Source organism: Barbatula barbatula (genome assembly GCF_947034865.1).
Source record: "Barbatula barbatula genome assembly, chromosome: 8".
Lineage (NCBI taxonomy): Eukaryota > Metazoa > Chordata > Actinopteri > Cypriniformes > Nemacheilidae > Barbatula > Barbatula barbatula.
In genome coordinates this window covers 7,075,428-7,093,792 of record NC_136771.1, presented here as the reverse complement: position 1 = coordinate 7,093,792, position 18,365 = coordinate 7,075,428, and the positions used below count along the sequence as shown (strand labels likewise).

Here is an 18,365-nt window from a genome sequence, read left to right as displayed (position 1 = left end):
TTAATAAAGTGTAAATAAAGTGCATGAATAAAGAAATTATAAATACAGACATACTGTACATGCAGAAATGAAGTGATAAAGATAATAAACAATAAATGAATAAATAAATTTTGGCAAGCAACACTTTAAACAAGTACATTATTCACGCAAAAAATGCATTTGTATTTCAAAGTATAAATGTAGGCTAAAGTAAAAGGTATCAAAAGGAAGGTATTAATAAAAGTGGAGAGCAGTATAGGCTACAAATAAAAGATGTCGACAGTTCTCATTGCCTTTAAATTTGAAAGAGTTTTTACACCAGAGCTTTAACACTATGTTCAGGCAATCCATGCAAAAAAGTCTGATTTGGTCATGAACTCCATATCCCACAAGCCATTGCGGGTGCGACGGGGTTGGAACATTGAAAGAAACATTTACTGCGTCGTTTTGGAAATGATATGCCCTTAAATGTGTTTCCGTATAGCAGTACTGTATTTTTAAATAAGCAAGAAATAAATAAATGTAATCTTTGTAAACATTTCAGGTCAGAGGTTACGCGTCATACTCGCGCCAATTCGAGATTTCCGGGTGAGTCGCTCGCTCGCTGCACACTGTTCCGTTCTTTTTTTTCTGTTCACTAATATTCACACGCTTTAATTATCTTTTGGCAAAAAAATCCATACATGCAAAGACTGTAACATTAAATTATTTCTATTGTACTATTACTTTTACTCAGTTATGAGTCGGCAAGGGAATGTACTGCATTAGTAGTAATATCACTTGGTTTAATGTTTTTTTGTAGTACAGCAGACTGTAAACAGACATGGATCTGAGCGATTTTGAAGCAGATAACTCCGTGAGCTGCCGCTTGTCATCACCCGTCCCAGAAGTGTGTAAGACAGAGGACTGCTGCCTGGGCATCGATGAGGCTGGCAGGGGACCAGTCCTGGGTGAGTGGCCCTATCTGAAAGTTAGGTCATGCTTTTAAATAAGTGAAACTGTTTTTTTTACATTTCATGTTTTTATTTCAGGGCCCATGGTGTATGGAATATGTTTTTGCCCTATATCCAAAAAGGATGACATGAAGAGCCTAAAAGTGGCAGGTTGGTTGGCACAAGCGTGATGATGTTTAGGGTCAGAATACATTTTGCACTGTTCAACAGACCTAGACCACATTTTCAATGTAGTCTGTGTTGTTTTAAGTGTCATCGGAGCATTATTTTGTTGTATGTTTAGACTCAAAGACATTGACCGAAGCGCAGAGAGAGAACCTTTTTCTAAAGCTCGATGAGGCCAAAGATTTTGTTGGCTGGGCCCTTCAAATACTCTCCCCCAACACCATCTCCACCAGCATGCTGCAAAGGTAACGTACAGACAGCCCTACGACACGAAGACCACACACAGTACAACAGCTCCATACACAAGCAGGTCCTAAAACATATCCTTTTGTTTACAGAGCAAAATACAACCTGAATGCACTCTCACACGATGCTGCTATTGGTCTGGTGCAGTTCGCCCTGGACTGTGGGGTGCAGCTTAAAGAGGTATTTGTTTTCCTAGAACAAACCGACCTGCTGTATGAATGGGCAAAAATACTGATCCTATCTTTTTCTCTCAGGTGTTTGTGGACACTGTGGGTCCTGCAGAGAAGTATCAGGATAAGCTCTCCCAGCGGTTTCCGGGCATAGATGTGACAGTTCGTCCCAAAGCTGATTCTCTTTTCCCTATTGTCAGTGCTGCCAGCATCTGTGCCAAGGTAATAGCACTTCACAGATGGATGATATGGGGGTGTTTGTGGGGGGTAGATAAACGTAGATTTATGTAATAAAAGTGCATATTAATTTTGTATTGTGTAAACACGATCAAAGCAATTTTTCACGATTAGTTGTTTACATTAAACACGTTTGTTTTTATTTCCTTTTCTTTGCTCTTAGGTTGCCAGAGATCATGCTGTCAAATCCTGGAAGTTTGCAGAGAATTTGGGTGACGTGGACTCAGATTATGGCTCTGGATATCCTAATGGTCAGTAAATTCGATCTTTTTTAATTGCACAATATTTCATTGTCATGATCAAATTTCTTTTAAAAATATTTTTATTTGTTTTGTGTAATTCAAATACGCTTGATAACATCAGGCTGTGTTCTTCAGGTTTTCTTTAACACAAATACGTATAATCTAAATTTGTTTGTATGTGACATTTTATTTATGGGGCATTTTATTTAGCTTTTCTGTTATATAAATATTGCTCAAAAATAAATTGCTTTATTTTTTAGATCCCAAAACTAAAAGCTGGTTGCTGAAGTATCTGGACCCAGTGTTTGGCTACCCTCAGTTTGTGAGGTTCAGCTGGAGTACAGCACAAACTCTTTTGGATAGCAAAGCTGTACCTGTCCACTGGTGACTCTAACAGCAGTCTAAAATAATAGTATTGATAGCAGTTTCTTATTTAGTATCTATACACTCTCAGATATAATGCTATGTACAATTATGTTCTGGGCTTAATGTTTTGTTTCTCTTATTATATGTGAGTTAGCAGGAAATTTTGTTTAAAATGTTTTCTATAGGGACGATGATGAAGAAGATGGAGAAAAAGCTGCTGCTCGTCGGAATAACACATCCATGCTGTCCTACCTGAGTCGCAACAAGCCAGCCGAGCTTACACACTCACGAGACACACACCGTTTTTTCACTGAGCGCAAACTACAGAGCATCAGCAATCTCTGAACACAAAAAAGCACGGATGGTCAGCACAAACAAACTGATCAAAACAGTCTTTTTAGTTCTTGTGTTTTTGGTGTTATTTTCTTTATGTAAGCTAAATAAAGGTCAAATATTTTCATGTCTTTTATTAAAATTTGTCTTTTTTTACTTAAATTGCTATGTTACTCATTAGTAAATATTGTAATGTACATTAAGGGGTTGGCAATGTGTCCAGAATTGTAGCAGTAATGGTGTAAGCCACTGTGGTAGAATATGCATGATTTGTTAGTAGTAAATATTTTGCTTTGAGAAGAATTTATAGAAGAAAAATGGCAAGCAAATTACCTTACCAATAACGAGATAAACAAAACATTAACAGCCGAGTAGGTTGTAGAATATGTTATTTTTGTGAGTATTTTGTTTTATTAGTATACTACCTTGACCAAATTTAGATTTTCTGAAGCTGGAACCATACATTTTGAGGCATTACTCAAACCAGTGAAGACGTCAAAAGCAAGTATTGTCCAAATATCCTTTATGGAACTCACTTTTGGCCATTATTTTTGGGTTTATGAAAAGCTGCGCTTATCTTATATTTGGTGCAACTGTCATGTCACTCCGCGACGGCAGGTGGCGCTACATACAGCCTCTGTTTCAAAAGAAAGAAAGAAGCGGCACAGCTGCAGTTTCCGGTTTAAGAGTTTGGTGTGGTGAGTGTAACTTGGTGTTTCTAATTTTCGTAAAACGCACGTGTTTATAATGTAGATAAACAGTAGGCAGTGTTACTCATTTGTGTTTTCTCGCAGTGTGTTTTTGTTTCACTATTTGAACCGTTTGATGAACCACAATGTGCGTGTTTGATCGGCATTTTCATTTACGGTTCGTTCAATTAAATCGTTTTCTGTCTGTAAATTGTTTTCTCTGTTGCAGTGACGTTATAGTTGAAAATTGCAGATCATGGATATACGGCCGAATCACACCATATACGTCAACAATGTCAACGATAAAATTAAGAAAGAAGGTAGAAGCTTAAGTCTAGTATTCAATCTGTCTTTGAGTAACTCGGATTTGAGTTTGTTTGCTACGTTTTACTCCCAGTAATCGTTATTTGTCATATTTGATTATTTTCTAATCTACTAAACGGTCTTCAAAATCTACACCGTGTACCCTAAAAGATCTGCTTCTTTTCTACAGAGTTGAAGAGAGCGCTCTACGCATTATTCTCTCAGTTCGGTCAGATTCTGGATGTTGTTGCTCTGAAGACCGTGCGGATGAGGGGTCAGGCGTTTGTTATATTCAAAGAGCTTTCAGCAGCCACAAACGCCCTCAGGCAACTTCAAGGATTTCCTTTCTACAACAAGCCCATGGTCAGTGATACAAAAACTGAATGCAGCTAATGTGTCTGGTACAAATGTTTAACCACTCATTTGAGTTGTTTTTCTTAACGTTTATTCTGCTTGTAGCGAATCCAGTATGCAAAAACGGACTCGGACGTCATTGCTAAGATGAGAGGCACGTATGGAGATAAAGAAAAGAAGAAAGACAAAAAGAAGAAAGCTCAGGAGCAGGCGGCCAATGCGAACAAAAAACCAGCGGTGAGTTGAAATGGATGATCTTTGATGCAGCATTGTACTATTTCTCTGAATCAAACATAATTTGACTGAAAAATACGTACGCTGTCATAATTTAGCTGTAAAGATATTGACTCAACAATGCATTACTGTGCTTGCTTTGCAATAAGAATAATAAACAGGTTCCTGGCTGTGTTTATAAATTTATTTTTGTGTAATTGTGCTTTCAGGGAGCTGTAAGCACACAACCTCCTCCACCTGCCACGGTCCAGGTATGTCACATGGCTAATGTTTAAATTTTTTATAGTGATAGATAACTACTATTAATGTAAACATTCTCTTGATCCTAACCCGTGCTGCAATAAATGTTGGTGACCTTTGACTGAGAAAATTGGTTTTATATTTTTCTGTGTTTTTTAGGTCCCTGATAATCCACCAAATTATATTCTGTTCTTGAATAACCTTCCAGAAGAGACAAATGAGATGATGCTGTCTATGTTATTCAACCAGTAAGTTCATACTGACACTATGGTGCTAAAAATGTACTAAATTAGTATCTCTCAGACTTTAAAACAAAAAGTCTTTGAACAAAAGCAATATTTGGTTGTTTATTCTTTGGTTCTCTCTCATTTAATCTCTTTTCATCCCATAGGTTTCCTGGGTTTAAAGAGGTGCGTCTGGTCCCGGGCAAGCATGATATTGCGTTTGTGGAGTTTGAAAGCGAAACTCAAGCTGGAGTCGCCAAAGATGCGCTACAGGGTTTCAGAATTACAGCCACGTGTGCTATGAAGATCACATACGCCAAAAAGTGACCAAACCCACCGGCACTCTTTTCCCTGCAAGAGTTGTAATGGACTGTAGCTGAGACTGATCAGTGGATTCTTATTTCTGTTTTGCTTTCTTTTAGTTTTTTTAAGCTTCTTTACTGTTGTATTTTGATTTATTTTTTGTATGAAAGTTAATAATGCGATTCGGGGTAAAATGTTTGTATTGGACTGTAGACTAATAAAATTAGCTTCTACAATAATTTAAACTGCCTCAACTTTTTAAGGGTCATCGGAAGTTTTCAAGAACAGGGAATTTTCAGACCTAGGAATTTTGTGAAGTATTAGCAAGTCATGGACATTTTTATAGAGGACACTACTTACTAGAAATTGTAGTTTCCACACAAAATGCCATGGTTGTGTAAAATGCGGACAAAACCAACCATTAACCTATTGTTTGAACTTGCTTGATTTTGTCCATATTTTCCTGATAATGGATTGATAAAGACCACCATTTAGTAATATTGAATACCCATGTGACCTGCATTCAAAAGTCGACAGATTTACTGGTCTTTAAATATTACTTACTCTATTTTCCCTTTTCAGTCATTTGTATTATGCAGAGTTTACGTAATGCTTCTCTTACATTGTTTTTCTGTGGTGTGGTGTGTCAGTGAAGTTGTAATCTGTCAGCCATGAACACGCTGTACCTAAAGAGTGATTGAAGCGGTTGTCTTTGGCACAGAAAAATGATACATACTCGTGCATCAGCACTCGGGACACTAAATTCTACACTGGGAACCAACTTGCTTATGAATCGGCGTTCAGGCTGTCACGGAGTATATATTGGTAATTTATAAACCATGATTTATATTACACACTATAACATTTAAATTTCCCATCACTATTGTGTTATATTAACCGACTGAAAGCGTATGTCTGATTTAATCCGTTGTATCTTTATCATAGTAAAAAGGTCTATTTTTTCACCACAAATTCACATTAAAAACACTATAAAATAGATAAATACATTTATAATAACGTAAAAAATTGTGGAAAGTTATAGGATAGTGCTTCATTTACAGTTTTAAGTTTTCAAAATGGTTGACCAAACATTCAGGACATTTTGGAGGTCTCTAGTGAAATAAGATAACTGAGGGCCAGAGCTTGTTTTTTACTTTTTTGTAATAACAGAAATATGCAAAATGATAACACACGGAAATGCTCATCTGTGCGTGTTCATTTTGGTGACCAATCTGCAATTGCTGCAGTGCTCCAGTCTGTGGTTCCATAAAGGCTACCTCAAATTTCAAACGGCACCTCCAGGTAAATTTACAGATTTGTAATCTGTCTTTTATTTTGATGACCACGGCATGTTTTTGCATTGGGAACTATGAATCAATCAGTAATGCATTACACTTTACTCACCACTTGAAACATGTAATGTATCACCTTTTACTCTATTCTCTTTGAAATACAATGACAATCTAATCACACTATTTCTCATTGTCAAGTCCCAATCATGAATCTTGGCATATCATGTGAAAGCAAAGTAGACTCGGAGGCAGGGGTCTGGGCACAGCAATATAGAGAGGCAGAAAATCCAATAAACCTACCTGCTGGCACTTTATTCCAAAGCATGAAGAGTCTTTAGACTGGGAGAATATTGATTGGCGTTTCTGCTTACAGAATAAACATCCTGAAATCTTGATGGAGTCTGCATCCAGTAGTGGCACGAGCCAACCAATTCAAGATGAAGATTTATGGTCAAATCGATCAATGAGGTGCTTTTTTTGGATGACAGGCCATTTACTGGTTGATTTCAATTTGCCACACAGACACACAGCTGAAAATATTTGCCAGGTCTATGATGATGTTCTGGCCAATTACAATATTCAGAACAAGGTGTCATTCATTGTAACTGACAATGCATCCAATACGATCATCATCATGTTTACAGTGAGGATGAGGAACATGACACCTGTGATCTAGAAGTGATCTCGAAATCTAGGAGATTATATACTTTCAACCAGAGAGACTATCTTGTTTTGCTCATAGTCTCCAACTAGTGCGTGATGCCTTAGATGACGCTGGCTCAAAAAAAACCTCCTGGGCAAGGTCCAGAAGCTTGTTGCTTTTTTGCCATAAACCTATGCCGCCTCAATGACAAAACATTTGAGGAACTGTTGACCATTAGATGCAACAACTTTACCCTGTAAAGTACTTTAATAGAACATAGTTGCACTTACCATTGTTTCATTTGATTACTTTGAAATGAAGATATGGCTAATTATTCAACATTAATGAAATCTATGCTTAATGTTAGTGTCTGCACTTCCATTAGGAAGAAACATTTATGTTAAAAGTATCACATTCTCTATGGGGTGCCGTTTGTAAAGCGGCTCCCTCTGAAAATAACAGCAACATTTTGTCACATTTAGCTTCAAACAATGTTTAAAAAACTGGTATGAATTTTTGAGGGTCACTTTTTAGCACATTTAGAACAATATTTGTCAACTTAGAGATATTTTAAATAGTTAAATCTAAACATTAAATGTTACACCTAAATGTTAAATCTAAATCTAAATGTTAAATTTAAATATAAATCTAAATATTAAATCTAAATGTTAAATCTAAATCTAAATCTAAATGTTAAATCTAAATATTAAATCTTAATCTAAATCTAAATGTTAAATCTAAATGTTAAATCTAAATCTAAATCTAAATGTTAAATCTAAATGTTAAATCTAAATCTAAATCTAAATGTTAAATCTAAATCTAAATCTAAATGTTAAATCTAAATATTAAATCTAAATCTAAATCTAAATGTTGAATCTAAATGTTTCGGGTGAAACTAAATATTTAGCTAATATGCAAATTCAAAATGCCGGTAACCGGAAATACCAAAATAAAAGCTCGAAGAGCCGTCCTGGCGGCTGTTGAAAAAGTTTGAATAGCAGCCAGGACGGCTCTGCCGATGTTCTCGGCTAACGCCGATTCGTTGGACATTTTCGCAGCGCGACCTGGTCAGGGGCGGGCGGGGACAGGCTCTTGCTGGCCTTCATGCAAGCGAACATGACAGATCAGTCAAAGTGAGCCCCTCGTGGCTGGCTATAGTGGCTACAGGTCATAAGTCTCGCCCCCTTCATAAAAGTGACACTAAAAACTCAAAGTACTCTTCAAATACAGTTTCTCCAAACGTGTTTATTATTTAGGTAGTTATTATCACGATAATCCATGTCCAAGAGTCCATTTCCCCGGATGAGATGTTTTTTTTATTCATTATTTGACACTATAAACACACACTGACCTCCTCGAGCTTTTATTTTGGTATTTCCGGTTACCGGCATTTTGAATTTGCATATTAGCTAAATATTTAGTTTCACCCGAAACATTTAGATTCAACATTTAGATTTAGATTTAGATTTAATATTTAGATTTAACATTTAGATTTAGATTTAGATTTAACATTTAGATTTAACATTTAGATTTAGATTTAGATTTAACATTTAGATTTAACATTTAGATTTAGATTTAGATTTAACATTTAGATTTAACATTTAGATTTAGATTAAGATTTAATATTTAGATTTAACATTTAGATTTAGATTTAGATTTAACATTTAGATTTAATATTTAGATTTATATTTAAATTTAACATTTAGATTTAGATTTAACATTTAGGTGTAACATTTAATGTTTAGATTTAACTATTTAAAATATCTCTAAGTTGACAAATATTGTTCTAAATGTGCTAAAAAGTGACCCTCAAAAATTCATACCAGTTTTTTAAACATTGTTTGAAGCTAAATGTGACAAAATGTTGCTGTTATTTTCAGAGGGAGCCGCTTTACAAACGGCACCCCATAATTCTCACTTATATGTGATAAGAGTGAATTTCTCTGAATTGCAAGGAATTCAATTCCACTTCCTTTAATACAAATTCAATTCAACATCCTGTAGGGTGGAGTCAATTCAAATTCATTTCATTGAATTAAATTCTGAATTTTGCACAGCCCTGATACACAGCGACCCCAAAAAGTATGCATGTAGGCTATTTATCCATCTATTTGTCATTAGTAACCTTAGCAACCACCCATGATACTATAGTAACCATTTAGTCCTGTCTGCCCTATCTGCCTAAACCTCAAACTATAACCCTCAAACCCAAATGTTTAAACTATTTTAAAGTTTTTGGCAACACTTGACCAAGGAATTTTTAATGATCTTTTCATTTCTCGTTTGGCTGATATGAGGTGGAAAAACAGAGAAAGATGTAAATGATCAAAAAGACTGAGACACTATTACTTACTGTCATCTTCATTTAGTCTTTAATGAACAGACTGCTGAGCTCTTGTTTCCATGACAGACCAATCATCTCTCTCCACACTTCAGTGATCTGGTTCAAAAAACATATCAGGTTTCTGTAACCTCTGTCCCCTGAGAGACAGGAACGAGACAGTGCATCAGTACCTGTGAAAACCTTCTTATCGAAATATAATCTTCTGTGAGCCTGCGAAATCACAAAAATCGGATAAAAATACACATATAACATGAATGTACAGCGTGGTCCAAAAGTTGTGATGATTGAATCTGTTTTTCATGTTTTTCATTCTAATTTAATTTGATTTAACTTCACATTTTTCCTATTGTTCGCGCAATAAATCAAGCTGAAAAATGTATTTCAGATGCCACTAGTGATGCCTCCTTGTCGCTTTAATGTCATCATACGGTGAGTATACAGACTCTACAAGTTTGAGTAAAATATTTCCCAGCAGAGCATCAACAACTTTGACAGCGAGGCCACCAAAATAGATGGTTAGGCTATATCAACGCTTATATTTAAACTGAACTTGTTAACCAAACCCTTGAATTGAAACCAGCTTAGACCTGCTTCATAAGTTGCAAATTGTCGTCAGATGATGTTATTTCCCAACTAGAGTTTTCCTGACGTCATTGAGCCGCAATTGCATTTTGTCTAGTGTTTTGTGCAAGGGCAGTTTTGACACCGTTGGTGTTCCACACCTGCTGATATATTAGTCCTGAAGTTTTATGGAAAGAGTGTATTTGTGTGCCACCATTCTAAGACATGGCTTCAGTAAAAGCTCTCTGTGTTCTACATGTGACAGGTACTGGCGCAATATCGAACGAACTCAAAAGGGAACCACGTCGCCATAGCAGCTCAAGCGTGTTGGACATTCTCTTCACAAATTATGTTTGGAAAACACTTGGGAGGCGTCTGCTGTCAGACTTCACTTAACCGATTATTTGATGAAGTCTAATGGAGGTTCACAGCTGGCCACCATTTTTATGCCTTGTTCATTTTCACAGGGGTGTTCAAATCTTGGCCTGCTGTGTTGTTTACTAATGTTTGTGTTACTGTTGCTTGAGGTCTCAGTGTCAGTGTTATGGTGTTTTTTTTTACCGGAATGGTGTGATAGAGAAAGAAAATGATTTATAGAGAAGCCTGCAACTAGCAGTGTAGAAGTTGTAAATTCGAAAGGCCGTTCAGGGTTGAATTTTCCTGGGAGTGAAAGCTGGTGTGATTGTGTGTGTCGGAGGTCAGAACCGTTCCGCTTTGATTGGATCTGCGCTTTGAATGTGAGTAAATCTTTGACATAACACCTGTTTCACTTTCTTCTCTAGGTTGTCCAGATGGCTCAGCACAGCAGAGTGGCTCTGCAAAGTGTTCCTGTAGCTCAGACAGAGTTAGAAACGCCAAGGTCATGCACTATAAACATCCACAAAGGTCATAAGGTGACAAAGAGTACATTTATAATTTTGCGTATTAAGAATAAGAGTTGCCTTTCCATGTCACTTACAACGATTCTTTTATTGGAAACGTATACTGGTCACACTGCATCTAAGAATCAAAAGAAAATGTATAAATAGTAATATCTGACAAAATATCAACTATATTTGAGGATTATTAAAACACCTGATGAAAATCTCTTATATGTTGGTTCAGTCTGGGTATCGAGGTCAATTGCTGAGCCCTCATCTCTGTGCCAGAACTTAATTCTGAGGTTGAACTAGATTGTTTCTCTCAAGGTCTATATAACAATACCTGAAATATAACAATATCAAAAGATGACTCGAGTACAACAGTATGAATTATGGATGAAACCGACCTGAATAAATGTACATGAGAGCCTTATGTTTATTAAACACGTTCGTGGTTGCTGGATGAGAGAGCGGGATGAAAAAATGCAAAGTGGACCCAAAAATGTTGGACACTTGCATTATTTATGAATAAGGAAAACATTTCAAACTATTAGCATTTCATAAAAAGATTGTTCTGTTTTGCTCTTTTTGATTGTCAAATATTAGTGAGAACTAAATTCATGCATTATATGAAATGACCTAAAAGTAAAACAAGGTCACATCATTTACTAGCAAATTTGTTATCTAATGGTCTGTGTGTTTTGCAAAGACACAACAGGGAAAAGATGTGTTGTAATCCTATAGATTATCATTTTTACAGCAGTGCTAATGTAACCTTAATAGATTTGCAATAATACAATGTATTTTCATACATTTTCATATAAAGGATAATAATAATTATCCTTATTTCTACTAAATGTAAAGCAGCTTACTGAAAATAACTTACTAATAAGTGCTTGCCCTAAACCTATTGATTTTTTCATGACATTTATCGAATCATAGCTAAACTGCTGCAGTTAGAAATTAATATTTGTGTATTCCCACGCGGTTGCGGACACGCATTTGTTTTGTTGTGTGTATGGGAGGAGGATGGATGGATGGGGAGGAGACGCTGAGACGAGACGCTGAGACGCTTTGTTTAGAACTGCATTTTAAGACGCAAGGATGTCTTTGCACGGATATCACGAACATTAAAACGAAAAGGAGAATACTGTGAAGGTAAGTTACCGTTTTGTTTCTGAACGTGAAAGTTTTATGTGAACCTATCAAGACCGTCGCATCTTAAATCTAAGTTCGCTTAAATAAAAATAAAATTGAACGAATGTGTATAAACCTATTGCAGGATAGACTACATTTAATTTTCCACAGATCATGACAGAACGTGACTTCTTTCGTGATTTTGAATTCGCATATTTTAATAGGTTATAATAGCCGAGTAATTGTGTTAGCCTGACAAAACTTTTAGAAGTGTTTAACTCCAAATCTCGCTAGCAGAATTGTAAAAATAACAAAAACATAATAATTTCCTAAAAGACTAGAAAAATAGTGACAAGCTGTTGTCATGCTGTTTGTATATATAAACATACACTTATATAAATATACATACACTTTATATAAAATAGGCTATTCCATAAATATGCAATTATGCATGAAGTGAAACCCTTTTTCACCTCATCCTGTATTGGAAGTTCTGACATTTCTGGAAGTAAATGGTTTTAGTAAAACTGTAGAAACTACGTTATTTGACATTCTAATTGGACTACCATTTATATTACAATACCATGGTTACAAATATGGTTATTTTTGAGACTCATACATGTATGGTTATGTGGTAGTATGGTTAATAAAATTAAGCCATAGTATTGAAATACATTTCAAATTTCTATCTAACTTCTACCCACAACTGAAACAATTTTTTTACACAGCCAACGATTTGTACCAATGCAAACATAAACAAAACAAATGAATAAACAAGTGCCAGCAGACAGCAGTGACAATAGAGCTTGTGTTCAGAATATGTTTTGATTCAAATTTCTGCTGAGATATAAATAAACATGCAGCTAATACGGAGTCTTACTGTAAAATCATTCCTAATCTGGCCATCTGTGAGCTTGTTGCCTTTCGCATCTCAGAAAATGTCTGCCAGATGTAGACTTTTTAAACCCAAAGACACTAACCAGGAAAGTACATATCCTCTAATCTCCTACACCTCTGAGTAAATGCTGTTTCTTAGAGTTTAAGGGCTAAAGTTTCATGCATTGTCTCTAATCTATGAAGTTTGTCTAAATACATTTTCTAACTCCTTACAGCAAACGACAGAACGTGCATTCACTAAATAAAAATATGGAAGACCCCGGTGGCCTGTGTTAGACTAGTACAAAAAGAAGATGGAGGACGACAACATTAGCACCTCAACATGGACTCCATGGCATATATCGGATAACCCCCACGTTGTTATACCGAATTACGATACTCCTCTGGATTACGAGATTCCAGTAGAGGAGATCCCCGACACGACTCAGGGACAAGTGTTTTTCGTGGCTACGATCGTCATCGCTGTGGTCCTGGTTTGCATCATGCTGGTGTGTGGTGTTGGGAATTGCCTCTTTATCGGCACATTGGCACGTTACAAAAAACTCAGAAACCTGACCAATTTGCTCATCGCCAACTTGGCAATATCAGACTTCCTGGTGGCGACTGTGTGTTGTCCGTTTTTGGTGGATTATTACGTGGTGAAACGGCTGTCATGGAATCATGGGATTGTGCTCTGTGTCTCAATTAATTACCTGAGGACCGTGTCTCTGTATGTGTCCACCAATGCCCTGCTAGCCATTGCTGTGGACAGGTGAGCGCTCATCTCTGTGAACTCAATTTTAAGTAATTATTCCCTAGAGTGTCAAAGTTTGGATATTAAATGTTCCCTTGGTGGTTTACACCTGAGTATGTGGAATCGCATAAAGCTTATACCATATTAGGGTGCCAAGGTTGAGATGATTAGCATTTCAATTTTTGAGCATCCGGACGGCTATATTCAGCCTGTCGCCACACTTCATGTAAATCAAGTCTCGGATGAGAGTTTACGGTTCTTCAACAACAAAGACAAGGCACTATCCACAAAAAAAGAACACTTTGGAGTCTCAAAAGTTCTCATGGCAGGACTGCTTTGTTGTGTATAGTGAGATTTCAGACCATCAGACAGCGATGCCGCTGGAGGGCAACAGTTTTGCTCAGTTCAGATGAAACTAATCAAACACACCTGCTATCATTTCAGGCTTCAGGTTTATTTGATTATGGTTGAAGCTAAACACTGTAAGACAGCGGCTAGCAACAGCCCTCCTTTATCAAGCAGTGAAGCCATAAATTGTAATCGAAAGCAAAGCCTAGTATGAAAAGTGAGCAGTTTATGATATCATGTAATAGGGGGGTTGTCCTGTGGCATCTTAGTGGTCCTGACATTTGTGATTGTTTTGGACATTTAAAACCAAACTTGTGTTGTAAAAAAAACTATTCTGTGTTTACTAATTTAAAACTTACTCATTTGAACAGTTTCTATTATTATTATGAAACACAGAGTTCTTCAATAATTAGAAACCATAATTTGGTCGCAAAATAGCTACTGGTGACAGCTTAAAGGGAAAGTTCAGCCAAATATAAAAATTCTGTCATCATTTAATCACCCTCAAGTTGTTCCAAACGTGTAGAGTTTGTTGTTCTGCGGAAAACAGTTCTGGGGCACTATTGACTGTCATAGTAGGGAAATAACTATATGGTAGTCAATGGTGCCCTTGAATTTTTTTCCAAATATCTTCTTTTGTGTTCAATAGAACAAAGATATTCATACAAGTAAACAATGACAAAATGTTAATTTTGCGGTGAACGATTCCTTTAAGAAAGTCTGAAAAACTTTCTAACTTAAATTATATTTAAAGTCGTCTTCTATATTGTGACATTTTTTAGAATTAAATTCTGTACAACATGTGTAGGGTGGCATATTGGTGGTTGAATCTGTCCGGCTGTTAGACAGTCAAAATAGTCCGACCCTTAGGCCGAAAAACATGTCATGGCGAGAAGACGTGTCATTGTGAGAAAATGTCATTGAGAGGGGGGTGTTAATGGTTTATATTACATATAATAAGGACGCATGAATTCAAATAGAAAAGCAATGATGCACACAGATAAATCATTTGAACACTTTTGATTTCAAAACCGTTGGTCTGACCCTGCTGCAGTTTTGGAAAGTTCTTGGCTTTAAAAAGTCACGTTTCTCTGGCTCTGTTCCAAATTCTAACAGTTTGTCTACATAGGCAACTACCTTAGACAGGATCCTAACCCAAAACATGTGACAACTGATTTATTGATTTACATATTCATAACCCTTAAAACAACGCAATCTGTCTGTCTGTTATTTCAAGTTATGAGTTTACAAGGCATTATTATGTTTTGCTTAGTTTACAACATGACAAACCAATGGACCCTGCATACACCCTTAAAAAATTGGTTCATCAAAGAACCATTCAGTCAATGTTTTTTAAAAGAACCATCTCTTTCTAACTTTTTAAATAACCTTTTTTGAAACAGAAAGGTTCTGTAGACCAAAAGGTTCTTCTATGGCATCAAATAACTTTTTGAATTGGCTAAAATCAACATATTTTCACAATCTTTTCACCATATTGTGTATTGATTTTTGCCGGACCTCGTCACAATGCATTTTGGACAATGTTACCGCCTCATCATATTCCTTGAATGCACTAAGTCACTTTGCAAAAAAGTGTCATGCACAAATGCAGAAATGTGTTTTGAAACTGCTTGCTTTTCTTTGCCCAAGCAGACTGACTAAACAGCCCTTTACTGTTACTTTAAAGGCGCTGTCTCTCATAAACATGCTAGCACAAATGATACATAGCAACAGCTCAATGAAAATTCAAAAAGTAGATACAGACAAAACAAATACAGTAAAAACATGATGTGGATATCTGCCAGCTGCATCTTCCCATGATCATCAGTGTATCACAGTAACGGCACGGATTTGGAGGGAAGTACATTCTGTCCTCGCAGATTCGCATAGAATCTGTTGCCCAGCAGGTGGTTCCCATTGATTCCGTGATGCTCGCCTCCTCACTAACCAAAGGCATCCTTTGGGGAGAACAAGGTTTCAGCACAGGCCCTGAAGAACCGTGATTGTTTTCGTGTCTGTCACTGTCACAACAGTTTAAATGAATCGAATGCACATGGATTCGTATGGAAATGTTATCATATGCTTCATTAAAAATAGTTGCGTATTATATCGTTCAACTTTAGACCAGTGCAAAACAACTATTCAGCATTAAAGTCACCATGAAATCAAAATTGACCAGGGTGCCATAAAAGATGATTTGTTTTCACAATTAAATATTACAATACTATTTTTTAACACGCATTTTCTATAAAAAAATTCGCCGTTTTTTTAGGCCCTGAAAATCACGGTTTACTTTTGGAAAATATTCTAGAAACTATACGCTCTGGTCTTATACATCCTGTGAAAATAGTTTTTTAAACATTTGATTCATTAAGAGGAGAATTTAAATATTATGAGAGACTAATAAACACATTGAAAAACGTGTCCTTAATCACAATTGGCAGAGTATAAATTGGCTGAAATAGTGCTGTATATTTCATTTTGAGAACAAGAGATGGAGGACCCTGTTATTCCCCACTAACATCAAAGCTTATGGCATTTCTCATTAAGATAAAGATGCAGTGATCAGAACAGACAGCGAGAAAGTCTGTGCTCAATAATGGTATAGAGGGTATGCATTGAGGTCACTTTCCCAATGCATTGACGTCACTTTGAACACGCCGGGACACGCCCCCCTTAAGTAAATCTGGACCTTAGACTGTTTCAAAGGATTCGAAAAAAAAGAGCTTTGATCCCAATGTGATATGCTTGGTAAATACCAATACAAACTTACAACAAACCCTTACAGTTGTGCTGATCCAGATTCACTTTCTTACTTTAAATTTAGACAATTCACACACAAAATTTACATAAGATTTCCTGAAAAAGCCCTAAACCTAAATGTCACTGAGGCTTAAGCGAATTGCACTACACATGATATTGAACAAATTCATTCAAATAGAAACCTCACACAAATTTCTGTGAGATCAGACAACCTTTTAAACTTTATAGTTATAGTTATTGTCCTTTGTGCAAATGGGTTTCAATTCAAATGCTTTAAAAGGATTGTCTGTATGCTATGGATGGCCTGAGGGTGAGTAAATTAAAAGGACAGTTAACCCAAAACTTTTCTGTGGTTACCATGAATATTATGCAACAAATGCAGTCAAGAGAGCTTGTTGATTTAAAAAAAATATCCCTTTCATCATTCAAAGTCCTCTTGATTCGGTTAACATGGGGCTCATTATTTAAATCCAAGCAGCCCTTAGGCCCAGAAATGAGTCCAGATTAAAAATTCATTCTTCAATCATGTTTTCTCTTTATCAAATAATAATGCTATAAACTCAGCACTTCCTCTACTTTGTTTTCACAGATACATGGCTATCGTTCATCCCCTGAAGCCCCGAATGAAGTTTCAAACAGCCTACTGGCTTATCTTTGGGGTTTGGATAATCCCCATCCTCATCTCCGTACCCTCTGCGTACTTTACTACGGAACGCGAGTACCCGCACGGCGCGCAAACCCATGATAAAAAGATCTTCTGCGCGCAGATCTGGTCCGCAGACCAACAATTTATTTATCGTTCCTACTTTCTGTTCGTATTCATAGTGGAGTTTTTGGGACCTGTGGTCACCATGGCAATCTGTTACGCACGCATATGCAAGGAGCTGTGGTTTAAGAACGTCCCAGGGTTTCCGACGGAACAGCTGCTCAGACGGTTGCGTCGCCGTCGCAGAACGGTCGTTGCACTGATTGGTGTGTTGGTGGCGTACGTTTTGTGCTGGGCACCGTATTATAGTTTCACCCTCCTTCGGGATTTCTACCCTGCGCTGATTACTCGCGGCCGTAACTCGCTGGTGATTTTCTACATCATTGAGTGTATTGCTATGAGCAATGGGGTCATCAACACTCTTTGCTTCGTGAGTGTCAGGAACAACACCCCAAAATGCTTTATGACCTTGATACTTGCCAACTGGCGCACACTCACCAGGGTGATTGTTGGTAAAATGACAGAGGATGACATCCGGACTTCATCTTTGCGAGTGACAGAGGAAGTGGAGTGTACACGAATCAAGTAAAACAAAGGTGGAGGCCTAGCAGCAAGGGCGTAGCAGCAATTTGAACTCTTTTCCCAACAGTCTTCTTTTTATTTTGCTGTTTTTGTATTAAATAAAAATGTGGTTGCACTGGTATGGAACTACCAAATGTTTCTACTGAAACAACTGCAAATTATCAAGATTATCTTAGCACCAGACTTTTCCTTAAATTCGCAAAACTTTGAATGCCAATGAATAAAAGATTTACATAACCAGTCACAATAAAAGCTGAGGCCCGAATTTTTATTCAGTGTATAGCAAATTTAGAAACTTGTCGCCTTGGAATTATAAGGTTCTTTATAACATTTTAGTTATTTGTATTTTGTGACAACTTACATTTTGTGATGGCTTTTATTTAAGTTGTGTACATTTAAGAAAGCAAAAAGGTTCTATCTAAGTCAAATGGAATGTAAACTCAATATCTAAAAACTGCTCA

At 36.7% G+C, this 18,365-nt stretch overlaps 3 protein-coding genes across 8 annotated transcripts; all 3 read left to right on the top strand.

Moving 5' to 3' along the window:
- The first annotated feature begins 374 nt into the window (after window positions 1-374).
- On the top strand, window positions 375-2,822 carry rnaseh2a (ribonuclease H2, subunit A). Of its 4 annotated transcripts, none has more exons than XM_079462415.1 (9): window positions 375-567; window positions 782-929; window positions 1,011-1,082; window positions 1,216-1,342; window positions 1,436-1,523; window positions 1,598-1,735; window positions 1,914-2,001; window positions 2,253-2,376; window positions 2,544-2,822. In XM_079462415.1, exons 2-9 carry the CDS (start codon window positions 803-805, stop codon window positions 2,701-2,703), a joined length of 924 nt encoding a protein of 307 aa, XP_079318541.1. In that variant the 5' UTR covers window positions 375-567; window positions 782-802; the 3' UTR covers window positions 2,704-2,822. The 4 variants fall into 4 exon arrangements, with proteins under 4 accessions (XP_079318541.1, XP_079318543.1, XP_079318544.1 ...); XM_079462417.1 differs by having other exon boundaries at window positions 380-567; window positions 2,253-2,404; XM_079462418.1 differs by having other exon boundaries at window positions 391-567; window positions 787-929; window positions 2,253-2,404.
- A 479-nt stretch (window positions 2,823-3,301) lies between these two features.
- On the top strand, window positions 3,302-5,277 carry snrpb2 (small nuclear ribonucleoprotein polypeptide B2). Of its 3 annotated transcripts, none has more exons than XM_079461415.1 (7): window positions 3,302-3,389; window positions 3,610-3,700; window positions 3,874-4,046; window positions 4,143-4,274; window positions 4,481-4,522; window positions 4,671-4,759; window positions 4,903-5,277. In XM_079461415.1, exons 2-7 carry the CDS (start codon window positions 3,637-3,639, stop codon window positions 5,060-5,062), a joined length of 660 nt encoding a protein of 219 aa, XP_079317541.1. In that variant the 5' UTR covers window positions 3,302-3,389; window positions 3,610-3,636; the 3' UTR covers window positions 5,063-5,277. The 3 variants fall into 3 exon arrangements, with proteins under 3 accessions (XP_079317541.1, XP_079317540.1, XP_079317542.1); XM_079461414.1 differs by having other exon boundaries at window positions 3,384-3,528; XM_079461416.1 differs by lacking the exon at window positions 3,302-3,389 and adding an exon at window positions 3,403-3,558 and having other exon boundaries at window positions 3,634-3,700.
- Window positions 5,278-13,065: 7,788 nt separating this feature from the next.
- On the top strand, window positions 13,066-17,911 carry prokr1a (prokineticin receptor 1a; the record flags this gene model as incomplete). The annotated part of the gene is made up of 2 exons (XM_079461590.1): window positions 13,066-13,523; window positions 17,206-17,911. The coding sequence occupies 2 exons, from the start codon at window positions 13,066-13,068 to the stop codon at window positions 17,909-17,911; spliced, it is 1,164 nt and encodes a 387-aa protein (XP_079317716.1).
- Window positions 17,912-18,365: the final 454 nt, after the last annotated feature.

Excerpts from the sequence above, each read along its gene's own strand:
- rnaseh2a (XM_079462415.1), top strand. The coding sequence starts at position 803 with ATGGATCTGAGCGATTTTGAAGCAGATAACTCCGTGAGCTGCCGCTTG. Across the intron at positions 930-1,010 it reads TGGCAGGGGACCAGTCCTGG|GGCCCATGGTGTATGGAATA; the intron begins GTGAGTGGCCCT and ends TTTTTATTTCAG. Across the intron at positions 1,736-1,913 it reads CTGCCAGCATCTGTGCCAAG|GTTGCCAGAGATCATGCTGT; the intron begins GTAATAGCACTT and ends CTTTGCTCTTAG.
- snrpb2 (XM_079461415.1), top strand. The coding sequence starts at position 3,637 with ATGGATATACGGCCGAATCACACCATATACGTCAACAATGTCAACGAT. Across the intron at positions 3,701-3,873 it reads CGATAAAATTAAGAAAGAAG|AGTTGAAGAGAGCGCTCTAC; the intron begins GTAGAAGCTTAA and ends TCTTTTCTACAG. Across the intron at positions 4,760-4,902 it reads CTGTCTATGTTATTCAACCA|GTTTCCTGGGTTTAAAGAGG; the intron begins GTAAGTTCATAC and ends TTCATCCCATAG.